This window comes from Oncorhynchus mykiss, chromosome 1 (genome assembly GCF_013265735.2).
Source record: "Oncorhynchus mykiss isolate Arlee chromosome 1, USDA_OmykA_1.1, whole genome shotgun sequence".
Classification (NCBI taxonomy): Eukaryota; Metazoa; Chordata; class Actinopteri; order Salmoniformes; family Salmonidae; genus Oncorhynchus; species Oncorhynchus mykiss.
Window position 1 is genome coordinate 63224956 of NC_048565.1, and position 20490 is coordinate 63245445.

The 20490-nt window shown below is 40.1% G+C and overlaps 2 protein-coding genes across 5 annotated transcripts; both read left to right on the plus strand.

The window, feature by feature from the left end:
* Positions 1 to 132: 132 nt before the first annotated feature.
* LOC110526701 (coiled-coil and C2 domain-containing protein 2A) lies at positions 133 to 14282 on the plus strand. 4 transcript variants are annotated; one of them, XM_036982496.1, is made up of 22 exons: positions 133 to 199; positions 284 to 361; positions 539 to 631; positions 1749 to 1872; positions 2018 to 2154; positions 2594 to 2722; positions 2928 to 3137; positions 3248 to 3339; positions 3430 to 3570; positions 4455 to 4515; positions 4630 to 4844; positions 5030 to 5210; positions 5390 to 5543; positions 7958 to 8102; positions 8270 to 8372; positions 8577 to 8780; positions 9059 to 9145; positions 9320 to 9414; positions 9957 to 10118; positions 10585 to 10672; positions 11195 to 11547; positions 13678 to 14282. In XM_036982496.1, the coding sequence occupies exons 1-21, from the start codon at positions 182 to 184 to the stop codon at positions 11207 to 11209; spliced, it is 2532 nt and encodes an 843-aa protein (XP_036838391.1). In that variant the 5' UTR covers positions 133 to 181; the 3' UTR covers positions 11210 to 11547; positions 13678 to 14282. The 4 variants fall into 4 exon arrangements, with proteins under 4 accessions (XP_036838391.1, XP_036838395.1, XP_036838405.1 ...); XM_036982500.1 differs by lacking the exon at positions 3430 to 3570; XM_036982510.1 differs by lacking the exons at positions 133 to 199; positions 284 to 361; positions 539 to 631; positions 1749 to 1872 and having other exon boundaries at positions 2029 to 2154; positions 2971 to 3137.
* LOC118965245 (protein CC2D2B-like) lies at positions 14095 to 20490 on the plus strand. The gene is made up of 9 exons (XM_036982537.1): positions 14095 to 14164; positions 14273 to 14482; positions 15299 to 15388; positions 15582 to 15695; positions 17774 to 17908; positions 18361 to 18474; positions 18728 to 18786; positions 18907 to 19084; positions 19800 to 20490. The coding sequence occupies exons 2-9, from the start codon at positions 14471 to 14473 to the stop codon at positions 20022 to 20024; spliced, it is 927 nt and encodes a 308-aa protein (XP_036838432.1). The 5' UTR covers positions 14095 to 14164; positions 14273 to 14470; the 3' UTR covers positions 20025 to 20490.

Genomic DNA, 20490 nt, shown 5'->3' on the forward strand with positions numbered 1-20490 from the left:
ATACATCCAAGAAAGGGGTATTGGCATACTGCTTCATTTTGTTTATTATTCCTTAGAGAATTGCGCATTTGATAGTTGTTGTTGTGTTGTGTTTACTGACTCCGCTTGGTGACCACATTTGACAGTGATACAACATCCCCCTCATATCAGGCTCAGCAGAAGTCAAGAAAGAGGAAGACTCATGCTCCAGGAATACAAGGTGAGATCGTCTTTATTTCCACTAAAGCTATAACCGCGATATGTGAACAGGTTAATCTTGTCATCCTTATGTTCCCTCGTCTAGTTAAAAATCCTACAAAATAAAATCAATGCTGCAAGAGAAGTGAGAATAAAAGAACCTCAGAAGATTGCTGACAAGCCGGTAGGGAAAATACAGGTCTTGTCATTTGTGCATTATACAGTAGGCTAGAAGTCTGACCAGGGTATTGGGTCTGGCTTTCATCATTATGTTGTACTATTGATTTGATACATACGTACTTAAATGAGAGAGTGTGTTTCTCTTATAATCTGGCCTGTCTTTGTACTATTTTCTCTTAAGTCATGCTCAGAGGAAGAAGCCTATCGATTCTTCTGCCATAAATTTGATGAATTGGAGAAGAATGGACCTACCACTGGCACACTTTCACAACAGGTAGCCCAGCAATAGTGAATAATATACATTTGGTGGAAAATGTACGAAGATAGCTGTGATCATAAATGTATTAAAGGCCCAGTGCAGTCAAAAATGTGATTTCCTGAGTTGTATATACACTGAGTAAAGGGATGCTGGCCCATGCGGGCTCCAATGCTTCCCACAGTTGTGTCAAGTTGGCTTGAAAATAGTTAATAGACCAATAAGAAAGAGAGTTTCAAACATCTCTGCCAATAACAGCACATTTTCCCCTCCCCACTCAGGCCACTCAGTCCTAGCAAAATTCTTGCTTGAGAAATTGATCTTTGCTAAGAAGCTATTTATGTTTCTTTTTGACCATTTGAATCGATAACAATCACAGTTTCCATACAATTGGCGACAGATTGTCATGCAAATATTCTACAAATCCGTATAAAACGAATATGCGCATTTTCCATCAAATTGACTTGTTGAGGATAAAAGTCTGTGCGTGATGACTTAGTGCTCATTAAAACACCTTTTGCGGTTAAATTCCCATGTACCTAATAAAAAATAGTATTTTCAACTCTACTGATGGTTTTCTCACAACAACAACAAAATTGACCCTCGCTATTCATTGGAAAGGAGCATCAAGCTCATCGCCTTGCACTTTCACCACCCTGTGAAGTTCATCGTAATTCAGGGAGGACCACACAACATGTCATCACGTAAACTCCCAAGTTCACTTTGATATGATGGTTAATTATATCAATTTTTGCTCATAAAAGCTCTTCCACCGACATTTCTCGCATAATACATTTGACTGACAAAAAGATCCCACCTCGTGTAGTGTATTTCTTTGTTGTTGACATTCGGAAGGTTTACCCATAAATTTTCGGTTTCCATCAGGCCTCGTCATGACATTATTTTAGCCGACATGTACTTTACTCGCATTAAAACGGTTGGATGGAAACCTGGTTAGTAAGGTACTTAATTGTTCCCCAGAAAGTATTTGATATTGAGATTTCTTTTTTTAAACGGCTGCATTGGACCTTTAAAACATTTTGTCATTCACCTATGTAACTGTGTTAGGAAATGGCTGCCGCAATATTAATATGCAGCCTTTATTGAAAGATGTTTATTGTTGTTTCCATGATAGAGCGGGAAAGATACTGTCATCGATATTGAGAATGTGGATGAGTGTCATAATCCTCTTGTTCCTGGTGATACTGAGACACTGGATGTAAATCCAGACCTTTTATTTGTACCCAGTGATTTACCAGGTGACGTAGACCTATAGTCTTTGTATGAACATTTTGAGATGTAAAAGATGTTTAGTACCTTATTGTTGCTTTTGTTGTGATTAGAACTGAATGTGAAGGAAATTGAATTTTAAAGTGAGAGTCATTTGATTAAATCTGATGACAGTAAACCAAAGGAGGATTATACCAAGGTATTTGAAGCCTCGTTTTTTGGAGGACGAAGGGTTTTATGTCTGTGAGAGGCCCCAAGTGCCGAAGAAGATGATAAACAAAATGGGCCACCGGCTGATTGAGGAAGAAAAGGTATTGATTCATGTTAATCACAATATTTTCTATTTTGTTTTTCAGTATGTTTAGGGGGTAAAGGTTGACTGATAGAGGGGTTACATAATACATATTGGTAATCATTTAATTGCGTCATATGAGCAGCCTTTCCATGAGCAGCCTTTTCATGGCTCTCTTTAGAATTCTGGTTATGAAACAACGTGTTACGCAATATCTAAAATGAGCACAGGAAAGAGGAGTATTCATGTTTACATTGAGATTTCATCAAATGGTGCCTTTTACCATTCAGGAAATATATGGAATCGGCTCTAATGAAACATTTTATGCTATGTACAGTATACTGCGTAGCTAAATGACGAAAATGTACATTTGCTGATATAAAGGCACATTACATTGGATCTGGTTTTATCTACATTTTATCAGCAAAGTACCACGCTGTGCACTTCTTGTCGTTCAGGGACAGTCCTGGTTTGGAGAGAATGGTTGCATGATTGCTATTCCGGACCCAATCCAGAAGTATTGGCATTGTAAAGTAGATTTCCCATTCTCATGCCAGTCTCCTTGTCTGGCCACGGTGCACATGAGGGTGAGTCTGTCCTTGAGTGTACTATGTGTGATGTAAAATGTGTAATGTTGTAATGTCTTACGAGTGGAATGGCTTGTTACATATAAAGTCCCTCTTTTCATTGATGCAATACCCATTTTTAAAGACACTTGACCTAATCCCACCTGTCATTAATACCATGCTTGAAGCACCTACAGCCAGTCAGTAATACCATGTCCCCTTGCAGCCTGATAAACTGCGAAGTGCAGGATCTGTTGTCTCTAATGCAGATGGCAGTGCAGGGCTGTGGCAGCTTGACCTGAACCTAGCCAGGCTGCATTTCACCCATCACCCCCTGTTTAGCACAGAGCATGTGTTGGCTCAGAGACTGTATGAGCTCTATGAGCATTATGAAACCCGTGAGATGAAGGGTGCAACTACCTCTCTGCAGGACAAGGTACAACACTATCACAAAACGTACAATTGAAATCATTTGGGGAAAGGAATGCAGTCATACCATAGTATATTGTTAATCTGAAATATTTTTTTGTACCTCACCCCTGGTAGCTAAGCGGGCTGAAGAAGTCAGAAACAGCCTTGACCACCACTGATGAAACTGCTCCTTGCTCAAAGTTACAGGATCTGAGACAGGAAATACGGTGAGAGGGATTTCTGTTCTAAGAAATACGATTCTTTACTGTACCTCTATGTTTGTAAAGGTATTGCTTGAATGAATCCGCTCACTGCAGAAAGACCCATGTAGCACTGAAGATTGAGAAGCAGGCAGACATCTCTCTGGTGAGGAACATTGTTGCTGCTTGGAAGCGCATCAAAACCCTCAGGGCCAAGAACGGCTATGTGAACACCACTGTGAAATTACAGCTGCATAAGTAAGCATCATTTGTATTATTTTGACACAGAGAAGACCTAAATGTGCTCATATCACATGAACAACACACATCGCTCTATGGCCTCGTTATTGTTATTTTATTGTGTTACGATGTCCTTTTTTTTTCTTTTTTTTTTTTTTTTTTTTTTGAGCAAACACTTTTCTGCATTGTTGGGAATGGGCTCGTAAGTAAGCATGTCACTGCAAAGTCTACATCTGTTGTGTTCGGCGGATGTAACCGAGACATTCAGATTTGGATTTGATTTATATTTCTTCATCCTCACATTGACTTTTAAAGTCATTGCAAAGCATACAGTGTATATCATCTTAAAGTAGGCTATTCATGTGTTCAACATTTAGGATAGGGCAGTTGTTACCATAGAGATACTAAAAAAAACGCATCTCCTGTCTTTACAATGGCTGCTTCTGTGAAAGCATGGGCGGAGCCATTTAAGGCTACATCCATTTTCAATTTTTCAATTTCTTCTTCTTTTACTTATTTGAGTGTATTGACAGTTCGTTATTAAACTGAAAGGTGCATACTACCACTAGTGTGTTGTAGTGTGTATAGTCTGAACAGGTATCAGGCCAAGTTTGGTGATTTACTGCCACTTGCAGTTATGGAATGTTTGCTCAGGAGTATAATCCATTGGCTGACCCTCCCTGCTGACCTGGATGGAATTCTGTGAACCTTGCTTAACCCAGAGCAAGTTATATCCATTTGACTACTTCAAAATGGTGAATGGCCCTCAGTGGCACTTCCCATGATACAACAAAAATCTTTGGGTCAAGTCTGGCCTCTATCCAACTCTATGGTTGTACCCAGGGAGTGTTTAGAAAGCATTGCAATGTATATTTTTTCATTGCAACGAATCTCGTTCACAGAGTGAAGGCAAGGATCACTGACAGCACGACAAACCGAACTGGGACAGATGAGCACATGAAAGCAAGTGTCTTCTCTCTTGACAATCTCTTAACATAACTGTTATTGATAAACTATAGCCGTACTGTTTGTATTAACCTTTGTTGCGTTGTTGTCGGTGTAAACATCCTATTCCAGACGAAGCTCTACACAGATGGTGACGTAACGATCAAGCAGCTCTACCTGTGTAGGGAGCTGAAGGAGCATAACAAAGAGGAGATATCCGTCCCTCCAGTTCCAGGACAAGAAGAGGAGATGTCTACTGATTCTGTCAAGCAGAAGGCAGATCAGTTAGATCTAGTTCCTGTTCTTACTATGTGTGGGGTGGTCACTCCAACCTCTAGCTGTCCACCGTAAGATTCTCTTCAGAAGCAGAATGATTTTTAGCTAGTTGTTGTTTATTGGTTCATTGAAAATGTATGTTTTTAAGACTATCCATCCGGTTGAGAGTGGACATGGCACTTACTTTGGCACCGACTGATATAGGATCATGTATTTTGATGCATTCAATTTCTTCATATTTTATTTCTTTTTACAGTGATGAGAAGGTTAGAAGATATGAACTGGCCAACCACAAAGTATCAGTGAACATATTCTATAATGGAAAGCATGTGTCTACCTCCGAGCCATCCATGTTCGACAACAGTGACTTCAGAGTTCAAATTCAACAGATGTTCAACATGCAGATTGTACACAGCCCAGAGAACATTATGCTTGAGGTATGTTTCTCTTGCTGTAAATAATATTGTTCATTCATTTTGGCTTTTGAGATGTTATATTCTTACATTTTTCCCAAAGCACTTTATGTTAAGCTACACTTTATAAAGGATTTGTTTAAATGGCCTTTTAAGTAGTTTATAAACTGTCAAGTATTTGTTTTGTAAATTCCCAATTCCAGATTTGTGAGACAGTGAAACAAAAGAGCACTGTTGTGGCCAAAATGTATGTGCCCATACCAGACAGGAACATGCTCTCTAGCAACGCTACAATGGAGAGGTCAGAGTTCAGCAGTGACAGAGCCATCAAGGCCTACTACGCTGGTGTTGGGAGCAGTGAGTTACGCTGTAGCTATGATATGTGATTATTTGGAAGATGTGGTATTTAGCATTGGTGAAATTGCTACAGGGATGGGGGGACATGCTTTCCCCCCCCCCCCCCCCCCCCCATATACAGTATGAATCAAAGGTTTGGACACACCTTTATTTTTACTATTTTCTACATTCTAGAATAATTTAGGAAACATCAAAACTATGAAATAACACATATGGAATCATGTAGTATCCAAGAAAGTGTTAAACAAATCAAAATATATTTTATATTTGAGATTGTTCAAAGTAGCCACCCTTTGTCTTGATGACAGCTTTGCACACTCTTTTATTATTTTTTATTTAACCTTTATTTAACTAGGCAAGTCAGTTCAGAACAAATTCTTATTTACAATGACGGCCTACCTCAAATGTGCGCCGCCCTATGGGACTCCCAATCACGGCTGGTTGTGATACAGACTGGAAGCGAACCAGGGTCTGTAGTGACGCCTCTAGCACTGAGATGCAGTGCCTTAGACCGCTGCGCCACTCGGGAGCTCTTGGCATTCTCTCAACCAGCTTCATGAGGTAGTCACCTGGAATGCATTTCAATTAACAGGTGTGCCTTGCTAAAAGTTAATTTGTGGAAGAAGAGACTTGCTTGGGCCAAGAAACACGATCAATAGACATTAGACCAGTGGAAATCGGTCCTTTGGTCTGATGTCCAAATTTGTGATTTTTGGTTCCAACCGCCGTGTCTGTGAGACGCAGAGCAGGTGAACAGATGATCTCTGCATGTGTGGTTCCCACTGTGAAGCATGAAGGAGGAGGTGTGATGGTGTGGGAATGCTTTGCTGGTGACACTGTTAGTGATTTATTTAGAATTCAATGCACACTTAACCAGCATTGCTACCACAGCATTCTGCAGCGATATGCCATCCCATCTGGTTTGCGCTTATTCCATCTGGTTTGCGCTTAGTGGGACTATCATTTGTTTTTCAACAGGACAATGGCCCAAAACACACCTCCAGGCTGTGTAAGGGCTATTTGACCAAGAAGGAGTGCTGCATCAGATTACCTGGCCTCCACAATCATTCGACCTCAACCAGTTGAGATGGTTTGGGATGAGTTGGACCGCAGAGTGAAGGAAAAGCAGCCAACGGGTGCTCAGCATATGTGGGAACTCCTTCAAGACTGTTGGAAAAGCATTCCTCATGAAGCTAGTTGAGAAAATGTTAACAGTGTGCACAGCTGTCATCAAGGCAAAGGGTGGCTACTTTTGACCGTTGATTCTGATCACGAAAAACTGTTCAACTTGTCTTTCTCAATTTTTAAACAGAAATGGGTTTTGCCTTTGGTGGTTCATCGATGTGTCATTCTGGTCATGCACCAACGTAGCTAGTTCGTTAGCTAGTAACTCCTCCAGTATTTGTTGACCCCATTTCACAGGAATTGTTTTTGGACGGAAGCTGTAGAGATCAGTAAAAAATGGCACTTCTGTAGCCAAATATCTTATTTATCAATTTGTTTTCATTAAATGACCTGGTATGATGGTGCATTGATCAGGTACACAGTTTATAGCCGTCAACCTTTAAAAAAGTCAACCTTTAAAGTAACTGTTCAGCGTTTTGAGATTTCTATGAAATATGACCTATAATTAATTATGATATATGTGACATATATCATAATATATATCATATATATGATAATATAATATATATATATGATAATATGACCTATAATTAATACAGTATGCGTGAAATAGTTCCTTACAAAAAAGGGTAATTAAGTTTGTGAAAAAGTATTTTCTGTGTTGGAATGGTGTGGGCGTACCCCAACAACAGAATGATGTGGGCGTATACCGGTCATTAAAAATATTCACTCGAGTAGACTTTTCTCTCCAATTTATACTTTGGCCACAAATACAAGTATAATTTTGTCAACAACATTATTTGGGTATGGTTTAACAGAATATTCATTTTTTAAATTTATCTCTATAGAGTAGCAGGAAATTAGCATTCTCATTGCAAAATGTGAAAAATAGCATGTGATGAGCTATAAAACAGAACATTTTTCTCTGCCCCATGGTAAAATCTGTAGAATTGCAGGAAATGACCTGGCTTTTCACTTATCCTTCCACTTATACTGTGTTTTCAAAATACCCAACCAGATACCCCTCAAAATACCCCTCATAGATAATAAGTGAATTGCAGGAATTGCGTATAAAATGTTTTTAAAAACTCTCTACTGTTCGTCACCCCCAATATCTACACCCCAATTTTGCCCTTGATATTTAGTGATGAGCTATCCTGTGAAAGTCTATTTAAAAAGTTATGGTAATTTAGCTCACTATGTGTTTTTGTTGTTGTTGTTGTATAAGGATAATGTATAATGTATAATGTCAACCCAGGTCTTTAGTGACAAAACAATGGTCTTTTTAGATGTCCCATTCAAACTAGAGAAGGAGGATGCTGAGGAGTGCCTCATGACCTCTGGGAGGCTGCTGTATGTTGTCTCCTGGGCTGTGGATGAGAGTGGCTTTCCCATGGCGCCCACTGCCCCACCACACAGACCCAGCTCAACCAGGTGAGTCTGAACAACACCTGACTGACTTCCACAAGGTTGGCCGTCTTCTCACACACACGCACACGCACACACACACACACCTCTGTTTGTCTGTTACCTTATGAGTTGAAGGCTTTTCTTTATGCTGTCTTGCAATAGAAACACTAACCATGTTACATTGCCTGTAGACCCATGGCCAGCGGTCCCAATGCAAGTAGGCTTGAATGGATCAGGGACCTTCAGTTTGACCCCAACCACCCTTCTAACACAGAACTCACAGAACTCCTTAGGGTGAGTGTTAACACCGTAGACTCAGCACCTCCACTTGTATTCTACCAAAATAAACCCAATGATGTGTTGTTGATATAAAACACTCCGTGGTTGCCATGGATTCGAATCAGGAAACAGCTAGAGGGCTGAAACATGAAAGCTTGCCCGGAGCACTTGGTTTGAAGTGGACATTTGAAGTAGCGTCTCATATTGTTTGACCAATAGGAGGCCTGTGAGCAGAGAGACAGAGCCACGGGTCACTTCCGCCTGCATGCCCTGGAGGAGGAGTTTGACTTCACCACTGAGGAGCAGCTGGAGAAGTCCAGTCGCTTTGGTCTCCTGCAGCTGCGGAGCTCTCATGCTGTGGACGTCAGCCCCTCCAAACCCATCCCTCTCCACGACAGAGACATTACTGAAGCAATGTTCACTGTAATGCCCTTCTCATATAGCCTGGTTCCAGATTAGTTTGTGCTGTCTTGCCAATTCCTCCAGCATGGTCATTGTCATGCCAATGTTTGGCTATACACAGCATAAACAAATCTGTGGGACTAGAGTAGACTACTTCCTCATCCCTATATTCTGCAACGTTTTGGATTTGTTTCATATATAGTTTCATACAGGTACATACTTTACTCTCGTCCTGCAGTCATTTTGTGGGTGAATTGTTTTTAACAAAAGTGGACTTTTGTTGCTTTGTTGTTTCCCAGGATTATGGTGCATTCCCAAGTCTGTCCCTTATGGATGAAGACCCTATCACAATGCAGAGAGCACGCTCTATACACTACATCCAAAAGGTACTCTTATTCCGTCCCTAGATTCTGTCATCTGGAGTCAGATTGCATTTTATCGCGTATGTCTGTGTTCACGGCTTACTCATATGATCCGTTTGATATATGAACATGTGCGAACGAGTAGCAATACTGACATGTCATTTTCGATTGTCATGTGAGCTGTAATTGTTATTTTAGGCGCTGAATTTGGCAAGAGAAAAACTGTTGAACATCAAGAGGAAGTACAAGTTCTCTGATATAGTCACCGAGTACCACGAGGCAGATACAGTGATGTGAGTGTCAAGACTAATTTTCTCCTTAACACTTCTCCACATACAAATGGTGTTGCTGTACAGCCCATGAACCATATGTCATAAAGAAATCTAAAAGTATTTTTAGCTTTTGAGGCCTCTGCGAAATTGCAGTCATAATGATAATCATTTAGTGGGTGCTTATATTTGTTCTATTTCAATGTGTTTTTTTTGCAAATCCCATTCTCCCTGAGACACCCTTGGAAAGCAGGGTCTTCACAGCCAGGGTCTGGCATTCAACAGCAACCCTGGAGCAATACAGATTAAGTACCTTACTCAAAGGCACATTGACAGATTTTTACACATTGTCAGTTCTGGGATTCGAACTAGCAACCTTTCGGGTTACTGGCACAACGCTCTAACCTCTAAGCTACCTGCCGCCAGGCTACACGATGATACGTCTCTCTGTTTTCCTCTGACACTTCTAGCGTCCTAGCCTGGAATCCAAACTGATATGCTTTGTTTCACCATTGAAATGGAGCATATCCATTTGAATTCTAGGCTAACACTCTCCACCCCATCAGGGAGTTCAACTGGGACGTGTTCAGACTTAAGCGACCTCTCCAGCCTCAGCGCGTGAAGAGGAAGATCATTCCTACCTGCTCCCTCTCAGACGGGGACCTGAGGATCCATGTTGCCATCAACAATGCCCAGGGCCTGCCTGTTCGCCAGGAGGCTTTCCTCAAGTATTGATCCAAGTTCTACCCATCCTACTACTTCTACAACTACTACAGCTTCTAACGTAAAACCTATGCCATTCATTCCTACAGCAAATACCTCTACTTCTACTATCATCACTTTACAGTACACCCAACCCAATACTACTTGTACTATTAGCTGAACATATTCGCTATATCGACAATACAGTTGGCAACTTGCCTTAACAACCCCACATTGGCAGATACTTCAGCTTCTCATGCCTGCAGCTATCCTAATAGAATTCCTACTGTACTGTACCATGTGTGATGCAATGGTCCTCTTATCCAATTCTAGCAAAGATTAAAACCTTTTGACTGAATCTCCTCCCCCACGTGACAACCACGCTCATAGAGAACACCATCAAAAATAGACACTGCTTTCTATTTCCTTGACAACGCCGTTCCATCTGTGTGGAAGCAGATCTAATGAGTTGTGTTTTTGTGTACCTTCAAGGGAGATCCAGGCAAGAGGCTCCTGCTGTGGTCTGTCGAGCAGCAGCAGACTCAACATGAAAAGCAGCTCAGAAAAGGCTGTCCTACAGGTAAAATGGTAGAGGTAGCACATATTTGGTGCTAAAATATCACAGACGGAGACGTGATCGCCGTATATAGAATATTGAAACAGAATTAAAATTGCACGATTGACAGTCAGATACTACCGGACTACGAACATGAACTCATTTTCCTTGATAGCTTTTTGTTTGTTGCCGTATAGGCCGTTGACATGACGTACTGTATATAACAATGTGGTTATGTAGGTTCATAACAGGTACATTAGGTTGAGTTTTGTCCCATGGTTGTGCCAGGCTCAGGTTCAGCCCTTCGTGGAGGTTAGGTTTCAGGAGACAACATATGAGAGCAGCGTAGAACAGGGACCCAACCCGTGTTGGAGGGAAGAGTTCACCCTGGAGTTTAAGTATGACACCCGCTACTCTCCTAATTCACTGTTCATTCCATCTCCAACTGGCTCCACAAGTCAACACTGTGCATCCGTACACATGTGACTGTACAGTTCGTACTAACAAAATCACATTTCATAAATGTCAAATGTAATGTTCTCTCAGATCCTTAGGGGGTGATTATAGCCACGCGGGCCTTTCCAAAGTACAAGACGACATTGTCATCAATGTGTTTGATGAGATGTCCTTTCAAGTCATTGAGGTATTGCAAGCCTCAACCATGAAAGTACAAGCACTATTCAAAGGCCACTTCAAATCGCAGGGTGAACTGGAAATCAACATTCTGTCTGTCCCATCGCCATCCCTCCCTTACTCTCTTTTTTTTCTTTCATCTTTTATCTCACCTGTGTGAAACCCAGAGCAGTTCTCTGAGAGGCTGTGGAAGCCAGGTGTTCTCTGGCAGACAGTGGCTGGGCTCGGTCACCTTACCCTTCAGATCTCTGCTGCAGCAATCCAAGGTACGGCTCTGCGCGCGCACACACGTTCAGGTGGTGCACAAAGTCGGATAAAAGGATTTAAAGCCTGTCGGCTTTGTCCAACTTGGCCTAGTAATGTCGGGGAGTTGCTGTGGTTGCTTGCTGTATATGAACATGTCTTTGTATGTACGGTTGCCTTGTAGACAATTAACACTCTTAAGATTGTCTTCTCTGCGATCGTAGAAAAGAGGTGCTAAGTAGAACCATATAGGGTTCTTCGGCTTGTCTCCATATGGGAACCCTTTTTGGTGCTAGGTAGAATCCTTTGCAGAGGGTTCTACCCAGAACCCTCTATGAAGGGTACTTCATAGAGCCCTCTGTAAATGGTTCTACTTCCTACTTCCTCTTCCTAGAACCCTTTATAAGTGGTTCTACAAAGAACCCTTTTATCATCTAAAGGTTCTTCCTAGAACCCTCTATGAAGTGTTCTACCAAGAATCCTTTTATCTTTGAAGGGTTCTTACTATAACCTTCTACGAATGGTTCCACCAGCTTTACTATTACATTCTTTATGACAATAGATTACATACAGTACCAGTCAAAAAATTTGGACACACCTACTCATTCCAGTGTTTTTCTTTATTTTTACTATTTTCTACATTGTAGAATAATAGTGAAGACATCAAAACTATGAAATAACACATATGGAATCATGTAGTAACCAAAAATGTACAAAATGTAAATGAATAAATCACAGAAGACAGAAATCATGGCAAAGATATCAACTATAAAAACTGAAGAACATACGCACATCCAGGTACTTTCCACAGATGTTAGAGTTGTAGGCAAACTCATGGAAAACAGAAAGGAAAACGCTGCACACTGCCACTCATGCTCCCAGGTGATATTTATTTACAACGGTTCGACCCTTAGGTCTTCATCAGGCATCCATATCCCAGTTGGGGGTGGAAGGTCCTATATATAGGGGCAGTACTCAGTGACATCACTTCCTGAAACAGGAGGTAAAAAATGCATAACATAGTTTCACAATATTACATTCAATGTATCAAATTTATATGATCATACACACAGAATGTGATCAATATTTATAGTAAAATACATACAATATTCAATTAGGATTTAAAAAAAAACACAATTCAAACTATAAAAACAGTCTCAAGTCAAACTCCTCATTAAGGCCAAGAGGAGACAGTGTTCAGACTGTGGATCCAGAAAGATTCCCAAGAAGTTTCCTCCCTTTGAAGAAGTGCCCCCCCCGCGTGACATCTTGACCATTTCTATTCCAATGTATCTCAGAGAACTATTAGGATGTCCAGCTTGTACAAAATGAGCAGCCACCAGATTTTTTAGTCTCATCTGTTTTGTATATTGCTGCGGTGCTCACTGATCTGTGTCTTAAGGCTTCTATGGTTTTTCCCTATGTAGGACAGACCACAAGGAAATGTCAACATGTAAATAACATTGGTGGACATGCAGGTAATGAAGCCCTTGATGTTAAATCTTTGTCCTGTGGGGGGTGGGTAAATGAGTTACATTTGTACGTAAAGCTGCATTGAGTACATTGGCCATATTTGTAATTACCCTCTGGAACCTTGTCCAAAAAAGTTTCCCTTTTCTCTGGTGGGTAATCAGATTTAACCACAATATCTCTCACGTTTGGAGGTGTTTTAAAAACCATACGTGTGGGATATTAAAAAAATAAAATAAATAAATTACCTTGTGTTTCAGGAAGTGATGTCACTAACTACTGCTCCTATATATAGGACCTTCCACCCCCAACTGGGATATGGATGCCTGATGAAGACCTAAGGGTCGAAACGTTGTAAATAAATATCACCTGGGAGCATGAGCGGCTGTGTGCGGCGTTTTCCTTTCTGTTTTCCAAAGATATCAACTATGCCAGTGTTGTATATGTAAAATGATTAAATGTACAAGATACATGCACAAATATTCCTATATAGGTACAATTTCAAACATTCTAACCCCTACCTTATCCGATTACTAAAAGTTTAAACGCTGAGGTAAAGAGTAATGCTCAGGCACTATTTAAAATAAAGGGTTCTTCAGATGAAAACGTTTCTTGGTTGAAACCTATCCCTCTGCAAAGAATCCTTTTGGAACCTTTTTATCTAAGAGTCAACTCTTTGATAGGTGTATGAGAAACTGACCATCTGTACCCCACCGACCCTACTGGGCTACATGTGGACAGGGGAAGACATGGTCAATGACCAGGGCGTAGAGATACCCGCGAGAAGAGATACCAGTTTCATGAATGTCTTCATCACATTGGATCCAGCCATCTCTCTGAGTGATGACCAGACTCCAAAGGCAAATCATTTTCATGTTTAATACTGTTTCGTTTTAAAGAGGTACTATGTTCTAAAAACCTCTTTGCCTTCAAGTCAAAACACTTAAACTGTTATTTGATTCAGACGTTTGCTGTGGAAGATATTGATCGATAAGATATGGAATATGATTACTCATTAATCAGCATCCATTCTTTTAAAGTGCTTATGTTGAATGTCATGACTACTGTGATTGATAACCAACTGTACAACTGCATCAGAACACACATCCATGGAAATGTACTATTTACCCTTTTCATATTCAGTATGGTGACCAAAAGCCCCTTTGGCTGGTGAGTATCAGTCCAATTTGTATTGCTTAGCCTAAATGATAAGTCATCCTTTTCCATGCACTGCTGCTGCTCCTACAGAATTCTGTGTTTGTATCCGTCTCCGCGTAGTTTTCCACAGACGAGGATGAGGACTTGCTGAACTTGACCTATGAGTATGAGAAGCAGTGTAAGGTGGCGGCAGGCCGGGTGAAGAAGCGAGTCATAACCACAGTGATAAATAGTGAGGGGAGGCTTGTCCTGGCACACCGGTTCTTCAAGCCACTTCCTCCTCCACAGGAAGTTGTACTGGACACCCCCGACAATAGCATGTCTGTTCTCGTAAGGCTCCAACATAACTAGATCTGGGTTCAAATACTATTTGAAATCCTTTCAAAACCCTAAGTGTTTGCTTTAGTCTGCCTGGAGAGCCAGATGGGCAGATTTTTTGTTGTTGTCGTTTTTTTACTTTTATAGAAAAACTCAATCAAGCCTAGCGAAAGTATTTCAAATGATTTAAAATAGTATTTGAACCCAGGTCTGACCATAACATCACAATCATTAGAATGATTCAACCCATAAGGTTAATGTCTGAAATATATATAAACAACATGGAATCATAATGAAAGCACAGTTGTATTCATTCTTTGGGAGTTTTACTTATTTGGAGTTGTTTGGATGGAACTCGGTTCATTTGTTTATATGCATTACATTAAAGGGCAATTCCGCCACTTTTCAACCTCATATTCATAATCTCCAGCACCAAACCAGTGTCTACATATGTGAAAACAGCGTGTTTCTATGATCTGTGGTTAAAAAGATAAGAATAAAAAATGCTTCTCTGTGACAAAGGATGGATAGATAAAAAGTGTTTTTTTAAATTGTGATTTTCAAAACCTGCAACGAGTTGCTCCCCACATCACCGCAAATCTCAGTGTTTGAAAATCTGTTTTTAAAATGTTTTAACATTTGTCATCATCGGGTAGAACTTTTTAAATGTATATTTATTTCCTAAGAAAAACTGAATTACACTGTTTTCACATATGTTGACACTGGTATTGTGCTGGAGATAATGAAAATTAAGTTGAAAAGAGGTGGTTGCCCTTTATTTGATTACTATGTTGTGCTCTTAAAAATGTTTTGCTCTGTGTAACCCAGGAGAGGGTGGCAGCTTTTGTGTCCCTGATTCCCACCTTGTCCTTCCCATCGGACGTTGGTGACAGTGGGGACATGTGGCTCACCTCAGAGGTAAACAAAACAGACCATGTTGTAGACTGAACATTTGGTTTCACAGAGCCAAGACTTAAAACATCACTTATGTTCAGCAGATATTAAATACCAAGAAAAATACCAATAATTATCAACATAGTTTGGTCAGCTTGTTGTTAACCCAGTGGTGCCTTTCTCATTCTTTATTGCACACCTTTGCTATACACAATAGCAATGCTTGGAGCTGGCTATGGGAAACCATATCAGTTTGGCAGTTCTGCTGTGCAACTTCTTTCATGACCTGACGGTAAATGGGTGGCTTCTCCTGGGAACATCTGTCGTAGAGGTAACAATTGACATGTGCTGTTTAATGTACATTGCCTTCAGAAAGTATTCACACGCATTGACCTTTTCCACATTTTGTTGTGTTACAAGTTGGGATTAAAATGGATTTGTCGTTTTTTTTGTCAATAATCGACACAAAATACTCTATGTCAAAGTGGAAGAAAAATACAAAAAATGTGTATAAAAAAATAAAACATGAAAAATAAAACACTAATATATATTGATTAGATAAGTATTCAACCCCCTGAGTCAATACATGTTAGAATCACCTTTGGCAGCGATTAAAGTGGTGAGTCTTTCTGGTTAAGTCTCTAAGAGCTTTGTACACCTGGATTGTACAATATTTGCACATTATTATGAAAACAATTATTCAAGCTCTGTCAAGTTGGTTGTTGATCATTGCTAGACAGCCATTTAAGTTTTGCCATAGATTTTCAAGCCGATTTAAGTCAAAACTGTAACTAGGCTACTCGGGAACATTTCATGTCGTCTTGGTAAGCAACTCCAGTGTATATTTGGGCTTGTGTTTTAGATTATTGTCCTGCTGAAAGTTCAATTTGTCTCCCAGTGTCTGTTGGAAAGCAGACTGAACCAGGTTTTCCTCTAGGATTTGAACTGAACTCTATTCAGTTTCTTTTTATCCTAAAAAACTGCAGTACCTCATCCTTGCCGATGACAAGGATACCCTGAACATGATAAAACTACCACCATGCTTGAAAATATGAAGAGTGGTACTCAGGAATGTGTTGTGTTGGATTTGCAACAAACATAACGCTTTGTACTCAGGACATAAAGTTAATTTCTTTACCAAATTTTTTAGCAGTTTCACTTTAGTGCCTTATTGCAAACAGGATGCATGTTTTGGAATGTTTTATTCTGTACAGGCTTCCTTCTTTTCACTCTGTCATTTAGGTTAGTATTGTGCAGTAATTACAATGTTTTTGATCAATCCTCTGTTCTCCTATCACAGTCATTAAACTTCAACTGTTTTAATGTCACCCTTCGCCTCATGGTGAAATCCCTTAGCGGTTTCCTTCCTCTCCGGCAACTGAGTTAGGAAAGACACCTGTATCTTTGTAGTGACTGGGTGTATTGATACACCATCCGAAGTGTAATGAATAACTTCACCATGCTCAAAGGGATATTCAATGTCTGCTTTTTATGATTTCTACCACTAGGTACCCTTCTTTGCGAGGCATTGGAAAAGCTCCCTTCTCTTTGTGGTTGAATCTGTGTTTGAAATTCACTGCTCGACTGAGAGACCTTACGGTTACCTGTATGTGTGGCGTACAGAGATGATGTAGTCATTCAGAAATCATGTTAAACACACAGTGAGAGTCCATGCAACATATGTGACTTGTTTAAGACATTTTCTGTTGTGTGCCCTGATGAACACAAACCTGCTCTCGTACAATGGGGAGGGTGTAATGTTTCCACTAGAAGACAAACAAAACCGTGTTTGCCCTATGATTTTTTTTTTTTGCAGCTGTGGCAAAGGTAGAGGGAGAAGGTGACCGAGGTCACTTCTGGTAACTTTTTCAAAAGGACATTCTACTCCTAAATAAATGAAAATACAATTATGCTGACATCTGAAATATAATTTTCCCTTTAAAAGCATTATAACCTGTAGCCCAACTGATGCAGCATAGCGGCTTTAAATAAATAGGCTGAAGAAGCATGGGGTTGCCCATGCACATTTTTACTCCTGAACGTATTTAGGCTTGCCGTAACAAATTTAATACTTAGACTCAAGACATTTCAGCTTTTCATATCTAATTAATTTGTCTAACAACATAATTCCACTTTGACATTATGGGGTATTGTATGTTTAGGCCATTGACCCATCTCAATTTAATCAATTTAAAATTCAGGCTGTAATACGGCAAAATGTGGAAAAAGTCAAGGGGTGTGAATACTTTCTGAAAGCACTGTATACATAAAACAACAATGCACTCCCATCCAAATCAATGTATTTGCGAGTCAGCTGAGAAAATAGACTACACCTTCAGTGCAGTGTATTTAATTGTATTCCTGAGAGGAGCACAGTAGCATTCATGTTTGTTTTGTTTTTTTTTCCAGGGAGAGACCGCCTATGTCCTTACTCAGGAGAACACTTGGTTTGTGTTGTGGAACCCCAGAGATGGGAAGCATTACCAGTCATACGACTCCTTCTGTCCTCTAAAGACTGTCGACTGTCTGGTCAATGGTGAAAATGTAAGCGTGGAGTCCATGGACATGGATACCCTCAGTGTGTTTCATTTATGTCATCCACTCAGGATTATGTGTACGTGAGTTTAGTCAAAACAGATGGCAAATCAATAACTCCATCCCAAAGTCCACTTCCCAACTGCTGTTCTTTGTCCCTGCCCATGCTGTTTACTATGCTATTGTGGTGACACTGTTCTACCAGTTATTTTATATGTTAGTATCACGAGACTGTGTTGTGACCTATAAAAAAAAAAAATCACTGTCGGTGATTGATACGGCGACATCATTATACGTGTGCATTCTATGCAAGTCTCGTTCACCAGCTGTGTGGTGCTCTAAAACTGTTGAAAGGGATCCTCGTCTTCAGCCGCTATCTTGACTAGATCTTAAAAAGGTTTTAGGTGACGTGTCCATTGACCATAAATGTCATGTGCTTGATCTGACTGGATGTCTCTCAGGTGTGGTTCCATCTCCAACCAACAAGAAAGATGCCCATCACTTTTGACGTATCAAATAATGCCACATGGAAACCCTTACTCCCCAAAGGATTCAACTCGGACTCATCCTCAACGGTATTTCTAACCTAGTTTTTTTTTTTGCTGCTGTAGTGTTAAAAGACGAGACGTAAAATGTAAGATACGGTTCCAAACATAAGAGCCGTAGGTTTTTCCCTCATTGAGAATTTGTGACAGTAGTGAAATATTTGAAAGTAGGTCATATTTGAAGAACACAACTTATTACTTATATTGAGTCAACATAACGCGAGTCAACTATGTACAGTAAATTTTTAAAAAACTGCTCAATGCTAACTGTCAAATTTTACAGCCAACAGAAATTAAATACCGTCCCCCTCAAATAGGGCTGGTCAATCACCTTCAAAGAAGGTATGTTAATATGGATTCTATATTTAAGGCTATGCATTGCTTTTATCTTAGAGCGAAATGCAGGACAATTTCATTTATGGTCTTGTCTGTCCCATCCATGAATTTCATTCTTCAACACAGGCTGGAGATGAAACTGAAAAGTTGTGTGATGGACTGGAGAAGCCCCCACCCGACACGCTGGAGCCCCCGCTGTGCAGCCATGCTCTCGGAGGTCATGCAGAAGCTTGAGAGGAACCCAGCCTCTGACACAATAGCGCTAGAGATAGACAGGCTGCTGGACACCATGAAGGATTACAAGGTGAAATAAGCCTACCCGTAACCCTCTTTAATATGAAAAGGGGAATCAGTGGATAGCATTTATTATGGACCAAATGGATTGAAACAGGAAGGGACTACCTGGACTGGTCCAATAAAAAGCGTATTTAATATTCTGTTGTGTGTCCTGATGAACAACCCTGCTCTCGTACAATGGGGAGGGTTTGATGTTTGAGATGGTCCTTAAATTTGATAGAAAACACACAGGTCTTCAGAATAAAAATAGGTGTATACTGTTGTAAGACTTGCTACATGACTAATAACAGTGACCATTATTGGGTATAATATCACCCCCCCAAAAAAATGAAATAAAAAGGAAGAAAACATTTTTTTTAAATGTTTATAACTCCCCTATAATTTATTTCAGCAGCAGTGGCAAAGGTAGCGGGAGAAGGTCACTTAAGGATATTCTACTCCAAAATTAATCAAAATTGTATTGACACCATCTAAAATATAATTTTCCCTTTAAAAGCATAACCTGTAGCCCAACTGATAAAGAATAGCACATTTCAATAAATATGAAAAGGCATGGGGTTGCCCATCATTTACATAATTGAAATAACCCCAAAAGACGATGCATAAAATGCTACTTACTACAAATAAACGTTGTAATTTGTCCCGCTGTTCTTTCAAGCACATGTCGGCAGAAAGATACAAATAAACTATAGGGGAAACACTGATTAACTGTGTGTTTCTAGGTGACTGGTTTCCCCATTCATATGGCCTACCAAGACATGAGCACAGTGATCGAGGCGGTCTACAACACCAGAATCCACAGCACTGAGATCCCTGGGACAGAGTTTGCTCTCTCCACCTACATCCACCCATACCCCAACCACATCCTGTCGGTGTGGATATTCCTGGCAACGCTGGTCAAACACCAGCATGGCGTGTTCTATGTTCCTTCAGTACACAAGCACTGAGACACCCTGGTTGTGTTCATTAGGCACCAAATGGAAGGAAACTGACAAAAAAACAGGGAGGGACTACCTATAACCCTTTTTATGTTATACTTTTTTTTTGCATGCCCGTATGAACAAAATCTCTGCCTTTCAGGGTCAGCTTTTCCTAGTCGTTTTTCTACTGTGGGGAAAGGAATGCAGAGCGATTCAGACCAAGTGATTGAATCCACAAACCTGTACATAGCAAATTAATGGAAATACTGCACAATAAAATTGTCCATAAATATGCCAGCAACATGAAACCTATATTTGTTAAACCCTTGATTAGCACATATCCGGTATGTTTTCAAGTTCACAATATGGTTTGTGAAATGTTTTAGGCAATATTTGTTGATGTATGCATAAAGCCTTATAGGCCAATTGATATACATACTACTGGCATTAGCAGAATGATAATAATATTGATGCATAATTAAAAAATATACCA

Excerpts from the sequence above, each read along its gene's own strand:
- LOC110526701 (XM_036982496.1), top strand. Across the intron at positions 1,873-2,017 it reads TGTACCCAGTGATTTACCAG|TAAACCAAAGGAGGATTATA; the intron begins GTGACGTAGACC and ends ATCTGATGACAG. Across the intron at positions 3,138-3,247 it reads CTACCTCTCTGCAGGACAAG|CTAAGCGGGCTGAAGAAGTC; the intron begins GTACAACACTAT and ends CACCCCTGGTAG.
- LOC118965245 (XM_036982537.1), top strand. Across the intron at positions 15,696-17,773 it reads TGGGAACATCTGTCGTAGAG|GGAGAGACCGCCTATGTCCT; the intron begins GTAACAATTGAC and ends TTTTTTTTCCAG. Across the intron at positions 19,085-19,799 it reads ACACCATGAAGGATTACAAG|GTGACTGGTTTCCCCATTCA; the intron begins GTGAAATAAGCC and ends GTGTGTTTCTAG.